The 20,686-nt window shown below is 41.0% G+C and overlaps 1 protein-coding gene across 1 annotated transcript in view; it reads left to right on the top strand.

Annotated features, from left to right (window-relative positions):
- ZNF395 (zinc finger protein 395) overlaps positions 1 to 15,480 on the top strand; it is a 73,494-nt gene extending 58,014 nt beyond the window's left edge. The window contains exons 6-11 of the mRNA XM_036751541.1: positions 2,282 to 2,517; positions 3,378 to 3,478; positions 5,422 to 5,707; positions 9,165 to 9,257; positions 10,719 to 10,822; positions 11,422 to 15,480. Of these exons, the coding sequence (XP_036607436.1) occupies positions 2,282 to 2,517; positions 3,378 to 3,478; positions 5,422 to 5,707; positions 9,165 to 9,257; positions 10,719 to 10,822; positions 11,422 to 11,533 (932 nt within the window). The 3' untranslated portion in view covers positions 11,534 to 15,480. The remainder of the gene's footprint in view (positions 1 to 2,281; positions 2,518 to 3,377; positions 3,479 to 5,421; positions 5,708 to 9,164; positions 9,258 to 10,718; positions 10,823 to 11,421) is intronic.
- Positions 15,481 to 20,686: the final 5,206 nt, after the last annotated feature.

Genomic DNA, 20,686 nt, shown 5'->3' with positions numbered 1-20,686 from the left:
GTTTCCCATTGCGCTTCCTCTCCCTATTTGTCTGTTTAGGTCTATGCCTTCTTTAGGTACAGTGCTACTAACCTCTATTCCTATCTTAAATGTATCTCCTTTACTTTGCTGTATTGTAGTCATGTGTCCTTTCCTATCACCTAATGATATAATAATTACTTTTTACTTATGCTTTTGTTTTGTTGTCTATACTCTATATTAGCACATAGAAATCAGAGGTGATAAGTATTGGAGCCCAAATAACTTCCTTCTTGTTTTTGCCTGAAAATTATTTGGTACTACATTGACTGAGTTGCTTTGTTGTTTATCACATGTTTATGGCATTGTTTGGAACAGTTTTAGTTAGGCCTTTTTCTCCCTCTTCTCTTTGTGCCCCAAAGTTTACTTTAAAGTCATCTTGATCATGTTGTCAAATCTTTTGCTAAATGCATTATTCCCAGTATTGATGAACTGTATTCTATTCTTTATCAGGAGCCATTATGGCATCTCAGGCCAAATAGTCTTCTTTGACACCATTTCATGTAGTCAGCTGTTCACTGCCCATGTCATTCTTTCTCTTTCAGTTATGACCTTGAGCTTGAAGAGGTAAAAATACTACCTGCTTCCTTGAGTCTTTCTGTTTTTTTTTTTTTATGTAGGACTTGGGAGGAAGGAAATAAGCATTTATTAAGCCCTTACTATGTTCTAGGCATTGTGAACAAGCCAAAAGCAAGTCACCAAAGATCATTTTTGCATTTTTCTTGATGATATCAGTTTTTGCCTGCGTGAATCAGAGGAAGCAGGTAGTGTTGGGTGGATTTGAGGAATCTTGGCAAGGTCTCTGCCACATTTTGGATACGCAGCCTGGGAAGACAGCACACCTCCTTGTCAGCCATATTGGCTCTAGACACAGCTGCTTCTAAATGTCTTAGAGGTGGGATGATCCATTTCCTGGGGGCGGTAACAGGATTTGTCCCACTTGCCAATGTTCTTTGGTGTATATCCCATAGGACAGGGCTTCAGAACGCTTATAAACACCTTTTTCATGAGGAGAGTCTCACATCTTATAGAGTTCTCCAGATGCAAGGTTTATTTTCTTTTGTCTTTACTTTCATGTCCTCTTCCTTAACCATTCCTTTTTATTAATCAGAATCAGAGCCTGCTTCTTTTGGCGCCCTTTATTTTTTGGTACCTGTAGAACTTGTCTTCTGTGGTAATAGCCAAGAGAACACGTCTGTCTTCTTGTTAGTTAATTGAGCGGCTGTTTGAGACTTTTCCTGAAGCCTCCCTAAAATTGCCTATGTCTACTTTGCATGGATTTTGTATATCCTTGTATGTGTATATGGTATTCCTCTTAATAGATTATAAGTTGTTTAAGGGCAGAGAGGGCTTCATTTTTGCTTTGTGACCCTAGCGCCTGGCATATGGTAGGAGCTTAATAAATGCTTGTTGATTGATACCTTTGTCCTTTGAATCTTCAGCTATTCTTAGTGGTCCAAGATTTCCAAGTGTTCCATGTTGCTAGGTACCTAAGGATGCCTGTGTATTTCTGTCTCTTGGATGGTGGAGGTTTCACCATTTTAGTGTTAAGGATGGTGAGATCAGTTTTTATTTGCAAGGATTGTTAACTTGGGAAATTTTTTCTTCATATATAAAATGGAAATAGTAATAACTGCAGAATTTGTTGTAAGGATCAAATGAGGTAAGTGTAAAACACTGAAGAATTTATATAAATAGTGAAAATCCTGGTACACCTTGGCTGCGATGGGAACTTGAATTGCTGGCAAACCATTAGCCCTGGGTAAGCTACCTTTACATTTTCAAAGGAATTTGTGATCATTCTTTTTAAGAGTCCTTGGTTGTGAACATGATAACCTGACGTTTCCATCTTGCCTCAGGTGGGAAGGATGTTTATGTAATGACATTCCCCAGGTGGTATCCCTGTGTGTTTTAATTCTCTGCTCTCATCCATCCCCATATTTACCCTTACAGGCCTGTAGAGGTCAGACACGCCTTCTCCCAGCTTTATTGGGACTCAGGGAGGTAGGTGGCCTTCCTGGAAGCTGCAGTAAGCCAGTGTCGTAAACAGGAACCAGATCTAGAAACCCAGGCTTCCAGGCAACAGCGCATTATCACTTTATCCTTGTCACCCAGTGCTTGGAGATAAACTGTAAAATGTCCATGTGGAAAAGAGTGAGCTGTTGCCCCCTGACATGGACGAATATGTTGATTCCCAGGTGTCCTGTGGGATGACCATGCTTCTAACCTCTTGGGCTCTCATCTTCTCTTTTTTCCTGCACAGCATCCCGAACAGCTTGTGACCCATGGAAGGAGAGTGGAGATGTGTCAGACAGTGGCAGCAGCACCACCAGTGGGCATTGGAGTGGGGGCAGTGGGATCTCCACTCCATCTCCTCCGCACCCTCAAGCAAGCCCCAAATATTCGGGCGAGGCCTTTGGCTCACCAAAAGCTGACAATGGTTTTGAGACAGACCCTGATCCTTTCCTGATGGATGAGCCAGCCCCACGCAAAAGAAAGGTATTGGGGGGTGTGTGTGTGTGTGTGTGTGTGTGTGTGTGTGTGTGTGTGAGAGAGAGAGAGAGGGCCTAGAATTAACTCTGTATTAAGTTGGTCCTAGAAAAAAGGACACAACACAAATGGGCCTGGCATATGTTAAATACTGTTTGTCTTGGACAACCCTTCTTTGATTTTCAAGAAATAAATCTTGTTTAACTTTACCATTTTTATTTACCATGTCCCCTTCTGCTTTAAATTTTTTTAAAAAAATTTATTATTTTTACATTAATTTTTTTTAAAATTTGAGTTCCAAATTCTCTCCTTCCTTCAGTCTCCCACTTTCCCCTTGCCCATTGAGAAGGCAAGAAGTATATCAATTATACGTGTGAAATCATGCAGGACGTAGTTTATTCCCTTTTGCTTTAATGCCAAAGTTTCCTTAACCTTATAGCCATCCTAGGGCACTCTTCATCCTCTTCTCAGAGCCCTCATCTCCCTATGTGTATCCTCAGGCTCCTGCCTGAGGCAAGGATGGATTGATTTTTAATTTTTTTATCCCCAGTGCCTAGAAAGGTGCTTAATTCTTGCTTATTGATTTGTAGCTTTCATACTAATCTCTGCCTTATTGCTTATACCCCTACATAGAGGTTTCTAGTCTTTTTTTTTTTCCCTCTCGTAGTACCAACCACTGCACAAGCCTCTAGGACACATCTAGTGTCCAGGGCCCAAGCTTTTCAGCGAGCAATGTTTTTGACTCTCAAGAACCCAGTCTTGAAAATGGTGGAGTGAATCAGCACCTTGTCTCATTCTCTTTTAGGTGGGAAAGGGAGTGTAGGAAAAAAGGAATGTCCCCTAATGCCTAGAGTTTATTTTCTCCCCAGAACTCAGTGAAGGTGATGTACAAGTGTCTGTGGCCAAACTGCGGCAAAGTCCTGCGCTCCATTGTGGGTATCAAGAGGCATGTCAAGACCCTCCACCTGGGGTAAGTCAAGGGGCAGGTGCCAGACCTTCCCTTGGGCCTCATCTCTCAGGTGTTTCTTTTCCTACTTTGGTGTCCTTGTGGTTTCTCTATAGCCTTCTGCCCCAAGATGCTTTTGAGAAATTGGTACATCTGCCTTCTCTCTTCTTCCTAGTGCATGCTAAGACTGATAAAAATAAAAGCTCTCCCTGGCTCCTGGTGCCCTTTCTTGGAGACTGTCAAAAGCAATTTCCTTCAGTCCTAATGAGGAAAAAAGAAGGAAATTTGCTGAGTGCCTGTATTACTTGTGTTACCAGGGACCTCCCATGATGTCTTTTTCTTTCCTTGCTGAATTAGCAGTTGTTTTAATGGTCCCACTTTCTGAGTGGAGGGAGAGGAATTGCTTAGGTTTGATAGCTCATAACACAGGCTTGTTAAGCCCCGTTAGCTGGGTTCTTTGCTGGCTCTTCCTGAGGAAAATTGAGACTCTGTTGACTCTTGACACTTTTATCCCAGGGGAAACTGCCTCCATAAAGAGCTGGGCCAGGCTTGATAGAGCGTCTCATCATGGTGGAAACCCACTCACAGCTTCAGCTGCCCAGGGCAATTCTTTGTCAGAGAGTCAAGTGAAGCCTACAATGAAGAGAGATGTTCTTTGTATTTTTCAGAAAGGGGATTTCCCAAGTGTAAGGAGAAACAGTTCCTCTCTGATTCCTCTGTTCGACCATAAGCTCCTTGAGAGCAGGGGCTGTTTTTGCTTAGCCCAGGGCCTGGTACTCTTGCTATCTTGACTAATAGGCTAGAACAGTGTCATCTGTTGCCATTAGGCTGGCAGAGAAGACTCCTGGTTTTCCTGTGGTTCAATCTCTTATTTGCTCCGTCACCTTTAAGGACACATGTGATGTGTCCTTACAGATGTGTCATCAGTAAGGCAATAATAACAATGTAGATGGTGGTTGTCAAAATGCCTGTGTAATTCTGTATCACAAAGTATACGAGACTCTCCACATAGAAGGTAGGAGAAGTAAACCATTTATCCAGACACCAGAGAACCATATCCCACAAGCTATTTACCCAATTCATCACAGCAGCAAAGCGTTTGATACATAATATCACAACATGGAGTCTTGCCATCCTAAAACCTCTCCTACCCCCTGCTGGGGCTTTCCCAAAAACAAACCCACACTACAGCTGTCACAGTCTATTCAGCTATCAGAGGTCGACTTGCTTTACCTCAGCTCTAACAGTCACAACGACCATTAACAGCCATAACAGCGCGCTCACGCACTCTCTCTCTCGTGCACGCGCTTTCTCTCTCTCTCTCTCTCTCTCTCTCTCTCTCTCTCTGTGTCTCTCTATCTGTGTCTCTCTCCCCCCGCTCTCCCTCTCCCTCTTCCTCTCTCTCTCTCTCCCTCTCTCCCTCCCCACCCTTTCTCTCTTCTCCCTCTTCCTCCCCCCCAGCCCCCCCAGCATTTCCTGTAACATAACTTCCTTTTCTTGTCAGGAAGCTCCTCTCACCACACGAGACTTAGGCTTCCTGTGACATAAGCAGGTCACAATGGCCTATTAATGGATGGGAAAGATCTTCAAATCTAAATTGCCACTACACACCTCAAGCAGATTACTTCCCTTCCCCACCTCAGGCTTGCCTCTTCTGTGAAAAGAGAACAGGGCTCTTCCTCCACCCATGGTATTATAGGGTTGGAGGACTGAAGGTGAAGGTGGCTAGTTTCTTCCTAAAGGGGTCCCTTCCACCTTTGGAGTCAGTATAGAGCCCATAGACATCCTTGGTTTGACATTCATGTTGCCAGTTTGGGATATTTCCTCCCTCTTCTTGCAGCCTGTCAAGCTTCTCTTTTCACTCTTTTGCCTCTATTTTTCTGGCAAACTGCTGTGACTTTCCTAGAGTCAGTAGTGCAGTTGTCTGCTACCTTAACTTGAATCCTTATGATGCCTTCTTCCAATAGGGACAGTGTGGACTCTGACCAGTGGAAACGGGAGGAGGATTTCTACTACACAGAGGTGCAGATGAAGGAGGAAGCTGCTGCTGCAGCTGTTGCTACTCCCACGACTGAGGCAGTTCCCATCCAGAATCTGACCAACCCACCCCTTGCCATCCTACCACCACCCCTGCCCCAGGCTGAGTCCTTGGTCCTGGAACACCCTGTCTTGGAACCTTACTTGCCCACTGGCACTCTCAGCAAGTCAGCCCCTGGCTCCTTTTGGCATATTCAGGCTGACCATGCATACCAGGTATGGAGAAACATAGACTTGGAGTGTTCCTGTGTTGCCTTGAATGATCTTGAGCACCTGTCATAGCCATTGGTGGCTGGAAACCTGATTAATGTTTGGGCATTCTGATCTAGACTGTGGTTGACTTAAGGTTTGACCCATTAGCCAAGCTTCTAATCCTTTCCCATAAATAATTCTCCAGAACAATTCAAATTAGATTATTCTCAAGGAAACCAGATTGGATTGGAGCCCAGAGAAAGGGAAATTTCCTTACTACTGGGATTTATGTAACAGGTAACATAAAACAGTAAATATAGTCAGGGTCCCAGGGCAAATCTCTCTTCTTCCCATTCCATCTTAAGGGTATACGGTAAACTCTCCATAATGCCAATTTGTCATTTGACTTAGAGAAAAGTTATAGACTTACTCTAAAAAACTCCTGTAAAATATGTGGAAAATCTACAAAGCAGGGATGTGTCTTGTAATTTTTTCAGTGCTTCTAAATGTTCCAGTCCCCTGGGGTGGCCATGTCTGATTAGTATTGTCTTGTTTGTCCCTTAGCTGTGTTGGTAATACATGGTGGGGAGACCCTTAGGTATATGTTAGATTTCAAGAAAGGAAAAAAAAATAGCTTATTAGAATATGTAAATACATATGAACAATTTGTCTTCCACACATCTGCCAAACTGATGGTCCTAACAACCACCTGACCATGTTGTCACTTATTCAAATAGCTTCAATGTCTCCATCCCTATTGCTTGTATGACAAAATACATACTTCTCAGGCTGGTATTTAAAACTCTCCACAGTCTTGCTTCCTGTTTTCCCAGTTATTTCATTAACATTACTCCCTGAGTCAATGAAGCTGGTCCACTGGCTGTTCCCTATCCATAATCTTTCATCTCCTGCCTTGCTTTCATTTGCCCAAGTGGTCCCTCATGTCTTGAATGCATTTCCTCCTTACATCCACCATCTTAGCTTCCTTCAGAGCACAGCCTGTACCACTTCCTCCAGGAGGCATTTTCTGAACTCTCCCTGTTATTAAGTCTCTCCCTCATGAAATTACTTCATATTTACTTCTGCACATGTAGAATGTTAGGTCGAGATAGGGACTGTTTCCTTTAGTGCCTTGCTCTTAGTAAAAGCTTAGTAGATGACTTGGGTTTTTTTTTAAATGTCTTTTGTTTTTGTACATCACCATAGTTTCCCTCAGTATCCCTCTGCCTATTCCTCCCAAAGAGCCACACCATATGGCAAATAGTATATTTTAAAGACAAAAAAAAAAGAAGAGGAAAAAACTCAGCGTAACTGATCAATACATTTAGAAAGTCTGAAAATACGTGCAGTGTAAAATACCAAAGACCTCTCACCTCTGCAGAAGGCTAGATTGGGAGCACCTTCTCATCGAGCCATGCTTCTTCTTGATAATTTTGCCATGTTGCTTTTTAATTGTTTTGTGGTTTTTTCCATTTGCATTGCTGTAGTTACTGTAGATATTGGCCTCTTGGCTTTGCTAGCTTCACTCTGCTTCAATTCATGTAGCTCTTTCCAGGTTCTCTGTATTTATCACACACATTATTTCTTGCAGCTTGCATTGCATTCATGTGCCACAATTTGTTTAGCCATTTCCCAAATTAACAGGTATCGACTTTGTTTCTAATTCTTTGCTGTTATACACAAAAAAATGGTACTAAAGATATTTTGGTGTATATGAAAACCTTCTTCCCAATGCCTTTTTTAGGATATAAGCCTCAGAGCAGACTCTCTTGGTCAAAGGAATAAGGGCTTGTTGAATTGAACAAGGTATTTCTGATAATTAGGAGAATCAGAAGCCAGAAGAGGAAAATAATATTGTTATGAGTTTTTTCAGCTTTTGTTAAAACCCTTTCTTACTTTAAGTCTGTGCTAATTTACAAAGCAGGGCAGCTGGGTGGTATAGTTGACAGAGTGCCTGGCCTGGAGTCAGAAAGACCCGAGTTCAAATTTGTCCTCAGACACTTAATAGCTGTGTGATCCTGGGCAAGTCACTTAACCCTATTTGCCTTAGTTCCTTATCTGCAAAATGAGCTGGAGAAGGAAACAACAAACCACTCTCATGTCTTTGCCAAGAAAACCCCAAATAGGGGTCACAAAGAGTTGGACACACCTGAAAAACAGTAACAATTTATAAGGCATTTTACATCTCTTTTCCTTATTATAGAAGCATCTGGTAGCACTGTGGTTAGAATGCTGGGTCTGGAGCCAGGAAGACCTGAATTCAGATTTGGCCTCAGATACTTCCCAGCAAGACAACCTGTGCCTCAGTTTCCTCAACTGTTCATTGAGGATAGTAAGAGCACCTGTCTCTTAGGGTTGGTGTGAGGATCCAATGAGAGTATTTGTAAATGTACTAAGCAGTGTCTGACACATAGTAGACACAATATAAGTGCTTATTTCTTCCCTTTCTTTTCCTCCTCTCACTAGCAACTTTCTGCTTTAAGTGTTAGCAACAGCTCTAAGTGGCCATTCTCAGGAATAGGGGTTAACATTCTGAGGGGAAGGGAAAAGAAGGGAAAAAATATTTATTAAGCATGTACTATTTGCCAGACACTGCACTAAATGCTTGAAATATTCCCTCTATACAAATATTTGTAATGTAGTATATTTTTATAAAATAGAAATATTAGCTACTATAAAGTCATGTGACTGATTTTTAAAACAATCTGAGACATAGACATATAAATGAGCATTGTAGCTATCAGTAGTCATCTTAGGGGCTGTGTACTTATTTCAGGGATGCTGCCATTATTCATAGTAGTTTTGGAACTAGGTTTTGAGAGTGGCTTTCAGAGCCTAATGAACATTGTTTTGAATCGTCTTAGGCTTAATAAACATAACCTGTGTCTTCTGCCTCAGTTTATCAACTATAAAATGGGAATAATCCTAGCACCTGTCTCACAGGGTTGTTAGGGGGATAAAATAAGATTATTGTAAGGAGCTTAGCACAGTGCCTGGCACATATAGGCCTTTAATAAATCCCTCCCTCCCTCTCAGAGTCTCTGTTCCGTTTAAAGGACTTTGGCCTTGCAGCCAGTGGATGTAAATGTGTATATGGCCTCAGACTCTAGCTAGTTGTATGACTGTGGTCAGAGTGTCAGACTCTTTCTCTCTCAAGTAGAGGTCATCCTTTTGTAGTCTATCTATCACAGGGCTTCTGTGCGGAAGGTACTTCGTCAACCCTAAAGAGGTGTAGGTATGTGAGATGGCAGTAGTCATGGGGATAGGGGGGTAAGAGATATGTTCAGATGTATGTTCTATTTTTTTTTAATCACATTACTTTGTCAGACCTCATATCTCCACATTGTAATGTGAAAATTGGTTAGAAATAGCTGTTTTTAAAAACTTTACAAGATCTAGCCTTTGCTAGATTTATTTGATTATTACATATATTTAGCTCGATTATAATAATATTAATTTTATTTTTTTTCTGTTCTCTCAGGCACTACCATCAATCCAGATCCCAGTATCTCCACACATATATACTAGCATTAGTTGGGCTGCTGCCACTTCTACTATCCCATCCCTTTCTCCAGTAAGTCCCATTGTGATTCTAAGGCAACTTTCAGATACCTGGAAGATGGGAGAGAGGGAGGTAATGTCTCAGGCAAAGATAACACCTGCTCCTTCTAAAACATGAAGTCCTAGAAAGATCAGTCTATCCATCCCCAGTGGAACCAGAGACTATAGGAATTTATTGTTGAGAAAATCTTTGAATTAGATTTGGGATCAGAGAACTCCTTTGGCCCCAAATGACATCATTGGAAGTAAACTGGGCCTGTGGGTGTCCGTGGCTGATCTAAGTTGCAGGTGGCATCATGGCTAAATGTGCCAAGAAGGTTGGAGTTGTTGGTAAATATGGAACACATTAGGGTGCGTCCCTCAGAAAAATGGTGAAGAAAATAGAAATTTAGTGTCAGGATTAGGTATAGGGAGGGGAGAATAAAGAAAGAAGAAAAAGGAAGTGGAAGGAAGAAGTTGGAAAAGAAAATAATGACTGGCATTTATATAGTGTATTAAAATTTGCAATGTGCTTTTTATACACTTTCTCATATGAGCCTCATAACAGCACTTGAGAAAAGAGAGAAAAGTGGGTATGTATGGTAAAGAAGAATACAAGAAGGGGACACCTCTTGCTCCACTCCCAACCAGAGTATGTTGCCTGCAGGGGTGAAGAGGGAGAATACAATGGCACTTGTACCCTCCACTATCTAATTTAAGATTAAAATGAACCTTCTTAGTTAGTCATACTCATTTCCTTTGTGTGTAAGCACTTAACTCATTCCAGACAGAAGATTCTAGTCCTCTAGGGAAGGTTCGTGCACATCAGCAAATCCTAGGAAGAGAGCCAGAACAGAGATCAGTTTTGCCACGTCTAAAATAAGGAGGTGGACCACTAAAACAGTCTTTAGAAAGTGCTTCAGGATCTAGACAGTTCAGAGGATAGCAGGGGGCAGGCTCTCCCTCTGCCAGTCTTGGATTCTTCTTCTGTCTATTCAGTGGCACTTAATTAAAGTAGGACCTCTTAACCAAGGGACCTTGGATAGATATCAATGGGTCTGAACTTGGATGGGGAATATTACATCTTTATTTTCACTAAGACTCACTATGATTTTCACTATGATTTCCTTTATAATCCAATTATTTTATTTTATGCATTTAAGAATATTACTCTGAGAATGGGCTTCACTAGACTACTAAAGGGATCTGTGATACACAAAAGATTTAAGAGCCCTTGGTTTAAAGGAATGCACCTCCCTTTTCACTCACCTCACCCTCAGTTCCACAAAATTCTGTTTTGCCAAGTTCCTATTCACCTTGAATATTCTCTCTAAGATGTTATCTTTGACACCATACAAAGAGATACTATTTAGCACCCAGAACATGGTGTAGGTTCAATGAGTATTGCTTGAAGCTTGAGAACGTTAGCTAGGTGTACATATTACCTTTATACCTTCCTTATCTGCAGTGCCTCTTCCTTTTTTCTTGTGTATAGGTCCGGAGCCGGTCACTAAGCCTCAGTGAACCCCAGCAGCCACCACCTACGTTGAAATCCCACCTGATTGTCACATCACCACCGCGATCACAGAGCAGCACCAGGTGAGAGTCCTACAGACAGACACCCACCCTTATTTCCTGCCATCTCAACTTTTCGAAGATTTTAGTATAGGTGGATTCTAGGTACATGGAAGTAAAATGTGTGGTAACCATTCCTCTGGAGTACCCTACAGATGGAGAACCTGATTAAGACTTGATGGTGGAAGATTATTTTGTAACACCCCCGCCGTCCCCACCCCCATGTAACCTCCAGTTACCCAGTTTAGATGGAATTTCCCATTATCCCATTGCCTGACCTTTACTATTTAGACAGCCATTCCTTTGGCCAGTCCCACAGTGGGTAAATCAATGAGTCAGTAGGCATTTCCTCAGTGCCCACTGTGGCATGGTAGGTTAGCAGTAGGATACAGATGCAAAGAATGAAACACTCCCTGTTCTCATGGTACTTACAAAAATATGAAACAAATCTATCCAAAGTAGTTAAATACAAAGTAGTTTGTGAGTCAAGCCATCACACACTTACTGGGGAAGGCACTCATCAGCAGTTGAGGAATTAGGAAAAGGTTCATGTAGATAACGGGCTTACGTTGCATTTTGATCACCACTGCCTGTTTTTCTCTACTTCCCTTTCTCTTATACAGGAAAGCCCGTGGAGAAGCCAAGAAGTGCCGGAAGGTGTATGGCATTGAGCATCGGGACCAGTGGTGCACAGCCTGTCGGTGGAAAAAGGCTTGTCAACGATTCCTGGATTGAACTTGTTGAACCTGCTCAACTTCTTACTTCCCTGGTCCCAGAGCCCATCCCCCCAGGCCCTGACCTGGCAGCCCAGAGGAGGAAGTGATGCAGCAGTGTCTTCTGAGCCTCCAGCAGTGACTTAACGATTCAAGTTCAGATTTTGAGTGTGGGATGTATTGGTCAAAGTTTAACTGGGTTTTTTTCTTTCATTTTTTGTTTTTTTTGGTGGGGATGCTTTATTTTGGTTTTGGAAATGCGAAGGAAATGAGAGAATTTTTCCTTCCCATTGGTCACAGAAAACAGGAGAAAGCCAGAGCCGATGATTTTTGTGCCCTGTAGTGACCCAGAGACCAAAGAATTATTTTCTTTTTTCCTTCTGTTATTTTCCCCAGCTATCTGGGGATAGGTTCTTCTGATGCTCATGGAAGGAGCAGCTCTCTCTTGATGTTGCTGCTGAGTCGGCACATTCTCTCCAAAATCTTCCCAGAGGGACTGCTTGGTGCCCAGGAGAGGCAGGATGAATTGTTTAGAAAGTGACTCCACTGGCCACATGAGGACAGGAAGTTTTGATGCTGATAGAAATGGAAAGTCAAGAGAAAAGGGTGCTTGGGTATTTGGCCAAGCGCATTCTGCGGTCCATCTAACTTCAGGAGAAGGAAGATTTATCCTTTTTCATTCAGCAGCATCCATGGAAATGAAAGGACATTTTATCTGTTAGTAATACATTTGTTCAAGCTATTTTATTCTGGGTTCTTTTAGACGTTGGGTTTCACCCCCAGCCTGTCTCATTTGGTTCTTGAAAGCCAAGGCATGATGGATTTTTAAGAGTCTCCAAACCAAGCTAAGCCAGAGGATAATAGTGACCTCCCACATTTCAGAGGGAGAATCAACACTGCCTTGAGCATTGAAGTGTTTTGTTTTGTTTTTTTTTCCATTTCAGTGAGGAAATGCTGGAGGTTGTTACAGCCTCTCCTTAAACTTGTGCTGCCACCCAAAGTGAAATCCCTTCATCTTTTACCCTTCTCATTATAGAAATAAGTCACATTAAAAACAACAACAAAAACCTCTTTGGGGTTTTTTTCATATGTTTTATCTTGCTAACCTTTTTTTCCCTTATTGGTCATTAAGAGACCATCGTAGGTTCCTCAAACTCTCCCATTCTCATTGTGGACAGCCTTTCTCCTCCCACCCCTCTCCAGGCTGCTGGAGGGTGACTGGTTCTAGCAGGGGGTAGAGGGGAGGGGGAGTTGGGGGAGATTATATGAAGGGAATAAGAGCATGATAGGTGGCAACTTGGGAATGGAGAAGGAAGTTGAGAGGCCCCACATTCTACTCTTCTCTAATTTGCCTCTCTGAGAAAGGACACTTCTGATATCCAGTGTGAACATCCCATGAACTCCCAGGCTCAGACACTAAAGTTCTGTTATCTGTGCTTTGTCATGGTGTACCCCCCTTGAAACTTAACAAAGTCCTAGTTTCTAAAGCTGATGGCAGGCAGGGTGGGATGTGGGATGAAAGTTGCAGGACTTAGGTGAACGCCATGTGGGATGGACCTAGGGACCACTGGAATATCCGTTCCTTAAAGGTCTTTGGGGACCAAAACCCTTAGCTGCAGTGCCTTGCTTCTAGAGGTAGATGTGCAAAAATGGTGTATTTGTATCTAAGATTAGGCATTGGGAGCTTGGGTCACTTGGAGAATCTGATAACGACTTGGCAGAACATGACTTGAGGGGGGCTAAGGAAGTAAGGCATGGTTCTTTTGTTCCTCTCAGTTCCTACCTTCCCTCTACTTTATAGCAACCTATTTGATAAAGCCCAGATTACAGGCATGCAGTATTCTCTGGAGCCCATCTGAATAGGCCATCCAGTGCCTAATTGCCCATAGGAGGAAACCTGGATGTGCATTATAGAAGGCTGAAACTCAGGGAACCACACCAAGCCACCTCAGCTGGGACTTTGTCAGAACCACACCCAGCCACCAAAGTTCATTTACTTGCTATGAGCTATGAAGAAGTGGGAGTTTTGCTTAAATTTTCTCCTTACAAAATGAAATTGCAAATGTAGCCATAACATGATACCATGACTCACTCAAGCAAGCTGGACTGGGATGATAAGGAGAGAGAGAGGAAATCAGAGAAAACTGCCTTATGGCAGTGGAATATATTTTTGTAACTTTGTAAAATGTTTCTAAGTTGGAATTCTAGTTCCTGGTCAAGCTAGAAACTAGGCCAGAAAAAAAAAGCCACTTCCTCCCGTGTGTCTGTCTTGGGTCAAAACTGAATTTGAGTCCAGAATAAAACTTCCTTACTTCCATTTCCTCTGTGTATACGAAGAAACTAGTCCTTGCTTGTACCTTGATCGTCTGTCAAATCCCCCTGAGGTAAAAGGATCTTTCTGAGAAATGGGCTCCTCTTCTGAGGCCAAAATGTTCACTAGGCCTTTCCTCCAAGACGTCTTTGGTTTAAAAAAAGGTTGCTTCTCAGGGTCTGGATAGTTATAGACTAGCTAGGCATGAAAGTTTTCCCTTGGTGAGGTATCTTTCCAGTAACATTGGTATAGCAGAACAAACGGGAGGCAGGAGAAGACACTCATGGAACCTGCAGAATAAAAATTAAAGTGATTTTCAATTCAGCTCCTTATGCCTCTTTTAATTTTTATTCCACTTTGGTGGTGGCATGCCTCTTGCCCTTTGCCAGTCACACCTCCATTCTCTCGCTGTTGTGTTGGTCCTTGATATTTGGTCTGATTTTGGGGTAAAAAAATCTCAATTCTTTCTCCTCTGTCGGGGTGGTTTGTGAGTTGATCAAGTCCAAAAATTGCTGTTTGCTTTATTTCTCTCTCTCCACTTCTCAGCCTCTCCGGGTGATGGATTCTGATTGTTGGAAGACAGGGTAGAAGGAACACTTCTCAGTAGAAGACCTCTCAGCACTTCTTGAGTATACGAGGTGTGACGTGGAATAATGTTGCTTTAAAAAAAACCCAACAAAACTTAAATGTTCAAGTGAACATCTTTTCAAAGGAGTCACCTTAAGAGGTGAAGTACTTATTCCAATGCTGCCGTTCAAAACATTTGTGGAATGAAATTCCCCCTCCCCCATTTTTTGTGCAGTTGTCTTCAGACCCTCTGTTCTTTTGACTGTCAGCAGTGGTGATAAATCCTTTTCATTTATGAGTGTGTTAGATTAAAAACAAAAACAGACAAAAAGCGGTTAGAACCACTCATGGATAAGAAATTGGGTTATGAGGCTAGGTGATACTATGTTTAAAAACAAGGTGTGATGATTGTAAGGTAATGAAAGCAGAGAGAGAGAAAGAGTGTAGTTCATTAATGCTCTTTGGAGACAGTTATTTTTGTCCTCCCTTTTCTTTTTAAAACTAATTTTTTTTACTATCTTTTGCTTTTATATCCTCTATATTTCCCAGTGTATCCCTCAGCCCTACTACTTCTGAGAGCCATCTTTTCTAATGAAGAATAAAAAATAAGGGGGAAGAAAAGTTCAGCAAAACTTACCAATACATTGAGAAAGTTCGATACTGTCTGTAATGTCCCATACCCATGGTCCCCCACTTCTACCAGTTGGAGACCGTTCTCAAGGAGCAATTCCAAAGCTGTTTTGAGAAGGGGTAATATCATTGACATGATTGTGTAGCCTCCCAATTAAGGAGAACACTCATTTGGATGCATGAGTTCTGGTCTGTTTAAACAATCTGCCTCATTCTTTGATGGTCACACCTTGTAAAATCATAAATACCATCCTAGGGACTGGCTATTTACTAAGGGCAAGGAAAAGGGGGATAAATCCCGGATCTGTGAATTTGTCTTACTGGAGCTTTTTCCCTTTCCCAGCTGTCTTCCAAGTATTATTTTTATTGTTAAAAAAATTTTTAAATGTGAAATGTAATGTTTTTACTGCAGCAATATGAAATATATTTTATAAGGAATAAAATGGAACATTGGCTGATTTCCTTTGTGCTAATTTTTCTCCCGTCGACCACAAAAAAGTAGGTGGTCACTGGCATCTGACTGACCAGCATGTGGTATTTCCTCATACTCCTTTTAGCACTGTCAACAGAATATGTGTAATTTTCTTAAGATGAAAATTATCTGGGTCAAATCATCTACATTCTCTTAGTCATGTTACTGTATCTCCTGGCACTTATACCCAATAATGGGCAAATCTAAGATAAAACAATTAGGGGAAAATAATCTCTTTTGGACAGCTTTGTGGTGCAGTGGACAGAGCACCAGGTCTGGAGTCAGGAAGACTCATCTTCCCAAGTTCAAATGTGACTTCAGATTTGTGCTAGCTGTGTGACCCTGGGCAAGTGACTTAACCCCAATTGCCTCAGTTTCCTCATCTGTAAAATGAGCTGGAGAAGGAAATGGCAAATCAGTATCTTTGCCAAGAAAACCCCAAATGGGGTCATGAAGAGTCAGATACTACTGAAAATAACTGAACAACCTACACTTTTGGAGGCTGTAGCAAATCAGAAGAGCTTTGGTCCACATTAGTAGTAGGAGTACCCACACACAGGTTCTCAAAATATTGAGAAGTTATACTTTATAGGATTATTTATTCTAAACTTGTCAAGTCATGGCGCAGTAAATGGAACTTGTAGACTTGGATTTCCTAGGGACATCCCAATTGCTACTGTGGTCAAATTTTAATTTGCAAAGAGCTTTCAAAGTCAGGAAGCTTCACTTAAATAAATCAACATTCTGTAATTTATAGTTTTAGTTGCCTGTAGCACTGAGAGGTGGTGATTTGGCCCAGGGTCACTAATCAATATAAATTAGTATTTGAACCTGTCTTCTTGTCTCAGGCCAGCTCCATCCACTGCCTTTTCGATGGCCCAAAAGGCCCAAAACATGCTGATTATTGGAAATAGAAATACCCTTGTTGGAAACTATTGGAAGTAGAAAAGAAGGCATTACCTTGTCTGCCCACAAAATACCCACACTATACTTGCAGTTACTACATATTGAGAGTGACCAAAGGAAATTGCAGAACTTTGAAGGTACAACTGGAATAGTATGTAATATAGGAACCATTATGCAAATGATGAATAAACTTGTTCTGTTCAAGTTGTTGACTTTAAAATGCTAACTAGAGGAAAAGTTTGGGTCCTTTGAGAAAAGCTTCTTAAAAATAGAGTTGATGGAAGCATGAAGGATTTCTATAATCCAGTATTGTTGCCTATATTTTAATATTAGGGATTTTATGTATAGGAGGAATAAGACTGACTTACAAAGCCATGCTAGGTACATGGCTTTCAAGAGAGATCAAGTAAACCGGAGAGCAAGAACTTTTGGAAATATAATAAGAAGATAGAGTTTCCATGAGAAATTGGTCCAGGGGTGTGTTGATGGGGCTGAGGGGCAAGGACAATAAACTGCTCAGGATATTTAAGGTGGCTAATACAAACTGGGAAGCAACAAGCTTTTCCATTAGCTACTCTGTAGCCCTAAAGTGAAACTGACTGCTGTTACTGAGAAAAAGCATTTAGATTTGCAGTCCAAGAGTAAGTTAGTAACTGTTAATGAGAAAAGGCAAGTGTCAGAAGATATTAATGTTTACTAGGTTTTAATATTTCTTTAAATCTTGCTCCAAAATGGCATTTTCCCCTTAAGCTTGGTGAATAAATGTCAGTGATTGTGCAAAAAGAGTAATGGTTTAGTTAAAAAAAACCTTAAAAATCCAGTAGGACATTTTTTATTTTTGTCTATGATTTTACATTTTTCAGGTAAAAGACAAACTCAGTCACCAAACTAAGACAATAAGTCTGATCCAGGAAGATTTTTTGCTTTTCTGAAGATCTTTAGGGTTAGACTAGGTGTGGGCTGCATGTCTAGAGAAAGAGTCCCATTTAAAAAGTTTTGTTAGGATGAATTTTTAAAGGAGCTTCATAATACACAGATACCATTGCAGAATTTGTATCCTGAAGTCTTTTCTAAAACCAAGTTCAAAGGATTTTAAGTGTATGACTTTAATTGGTCTATTTTGCCCCATTAATATGGCACAATATAATTCCGGATATCCATTTACATATCTAGCTTCATGCTTTAGGAGTAGAAGGTTTCTAGAACAGGGATTCTCAACAGAGAATCCTTGAATTTGGAAAAAAATTTCACTGCTAACGTCTAATTGAAATTTTATATTTCCTTCAATTATTAATTTAAAAGAAAACATTCAGAGAAGGGGTCCATAGGTCCAAATTGCTAGTGGAGTCAACACAAAAGATTAAGCATCTCTGTTTTGGAGGGACATTAAATACGTAACTGAAAATTTATGCATCAATAAGTTCAAATTCAACAAATTCATTTATTATTCATGCCAGGTAGTGAGGATACAAAGAGGACTTATGACAATTTTTGCCCTAGAAGAAGAGCTCAACGGTGGGAATAAGTCCAACAAAACTATTGGGCTACAGGCCTGAGTAATAGCCAGGTAAGCTAACCCTCTGCAAATTATGAGGAACTTGGACTCTCCCCTATAATCGATACCAATTCCAGAGCCCCAAGAAAGTTTAGGTGGCAGGATCTGCAGAAACATATCTAGCAATTTAAAACACTTTGGCAGAAGTTGGTATCAGGGTTGCTTTCAGATGTCCTCCTGGATCTACAAGGAAGTCTTCCCATCAGCCTCCTCTGTTCATCTGATTTAAAGCAATTCATCAGATGGAAGGAAACCAACAGTACTCAGCTGCTGAGGGCCCTGCTGGAGAAATGATTGGAAACGATGATGTAATGTAGTCCTTTTCTCAGGGCTCTAAAAGCTGATTATGGGAAGCTATGTAGGTCATAACCAGCTCTTTGTCCCTTCAGTGGAGGTGGAATGCCGGGCTACCTCTCCCAACTATTAATACCAATCAGCTGTCTGGCTTTGGGTAAATAACTTCATCTCTTTTGGCCTTTGTCTCTTCATTTGTAAAATTAGGGATTTGGACAAGACTAGCCCTAACTTTTTACAATACTCTGATTTTGTCTTCTAACAAAGCAGAGCAGGCCAAAGGGGGAAGAGAGCTTCCCAAATTTAATTGCATTCAAGAGGTGTGACTAATAGAGTTTAATAGTCTTTGTGACATAATTATAAATGATAGTAAAAGTGATTGATGATTATAAGCCTGACCAAAGTAGCACAGTAGTGATGAAATCTGATTAAGTAGTTAATTAACATGTGAACCCAATTCATCCAACCAGAAAAAGTTTTAATTACAGAAGAGTAGGGGAAGAAATATGAAGGATGAATGTGACCTTAGGTGAACATGGGAAGTCCAAACATCACAAACACAGTACAGAAGAAGCTACATTTGCATGAGCAACAGTGCATGAGCAACCCAGTGAGACGGGGTTAAATCCAGGATCACAAAACTGATGACTGAAAAATTTGAAAGTTTCCAACTGATTTATCTCCTCTAAAGAAACCTCCCTTATAACAAATAAGTATAGTCAAGCAAAACAAATTCACATTTTGGACTTGTCTGAAAAGGTATGGCTCATTCCACAGCTCTAGCAGACTACCTCTCTACAGAGAGACAGGAGACATGCTTCTACTGGACATTTCCCAGACTATAGTTTCAGGAAAGTAGTGGATGCAAAAGCCAGAATTCATGGCTTAGGAAATGGAGAAAATGGGTGTAGACCTTAAATCACTGTATAAAATGTTAGCTGTTATTATATTTGATAACAGTTCACACTTAAGTACATAGCACTTCATAATTTTCTTTTTTAAAAAATTAAGTTGATTTATTTTTAGTTTTCAACATTCATTCCACAAATTTTAAATTTTCTCCCCCTCCCTCTCCTTCCCCTCCCCAAGACGGCATGCAATCCAATGTAGGCTCTACATATACATTCCTATTAGACGTATTTTCACATTAGTCCTGTTGTATAGAAGAATTAGAACCATGAGAAAGAAAAACATAAAACAAAACAAAAGAAGAAAATCGTCTGCTTTGATCTGCATTCAGACTCCATATTTCTTTTTCTGGATGTGGATGGCATTGTCCATCATGAGTCTTTTGGAATTGTGTTAGGTCCTCGCATTGCTGAGAAGAGCCAAGTCTATCAAAGTCAGTCATCCCACACTGTGGCTGTTAAACACTTCATAATTTTCAAAGCACTATGCGTATAATTATACTTCGCACAGTATATACATTAGGGTTTCTGGGGGATGCAGACATTGACTGATTGACCGATTATGAGTAGAACAGGCCCTCTAAGGCAGAAGCCACCACCCTTAGCCACTCTTCTCTATCACTCTAACCAGGAGGAAAGTCTTTTTGTGAAAGAAATTGTGCTAATGAAGAAATTTTTTTGCCATCCAGCCACCAGGGGACACTGTCTGCCCACATTTCACACTGTTGGATCAGTTTCTAGAGAAGATCGTTTCTGAGCTGGAAGGCCATCTAGTCCAATCTTTCTCTATCCTCTTACCCTTTTTTCCTCATCATTTTACAGATGAGGAAACTGAGTCACAGATTATAGTAATGAGGTATGTATAGCATTTTACAAACCTTAGCACTATATAAATGCTATAATTAAGTGACATAAAATCACACGTGTATTATTATAAGTTCATGCTTTACCTTTTGGCATCTCGTTCTTGGTCGGTCAACAATAAATAAGCATTTATTAAGCACCTGCTATGTGCCGTGTACCGTCCACTGGAAATACAAAGAAGGGGGGGACCCAGTTCTTGCCCATAAGGAGCATATATTCAAACCCTACCTCTAACCCAGTTATCAGCTAGTTTTAATGTCTTTTCCTTGTATGAGGGCAACCAAGCAATCATACTTTTAGAAATCAAGGAAAGGACAGTAGAGCCTGCCACTTGTGAAATTCAGCCAAGTGGATTGTTTTATGGACACTTGTCTGGCCTTCTTTATAGAGGGATTAATCACACCAGTACTTTTAATTCTCTGATTATCTCCAATTTATCCTGTATATATCTTATTGGCACATAGTTGCTTTCATATTTTCTCCTCCATTAGACTGTGAGCTTCTTGAGAGGAAGGGACTGTCTTCTGTCTTCCTCTGACCTGGTGCCTTCCATCTCTTGCTGTGGTGTCCCCTGAGGGAAGGTGACAAGGGTCCCCCCAGGGCTAATGCTGGGCTATGCCCCAACTTGACTTCCCCCTGTACCTCAAGACTTCCATCTCCTTCTGTGC

Source organism: Trichosurus vulpecula, chromosome 3, assembly GCF_011100635.1.
Source record: "Trichosurus vulpecula isolate mTriVul1 chromosome 3, mTriVul1.pri, whole genome shotgun sequence".
Classification (NCBI taxonomy): Eukaryota; Metazoa; Chordata; class Mammalia; order Diprotodontia; family Phalangeridae; genus Trichosurus; species Trichosurus vulpecula.
The sequence above is the reverse complement of the archived record's forward strand: the minus strand, read 5'-3'. Positions and strand labels throughout refer to the sequence as shown.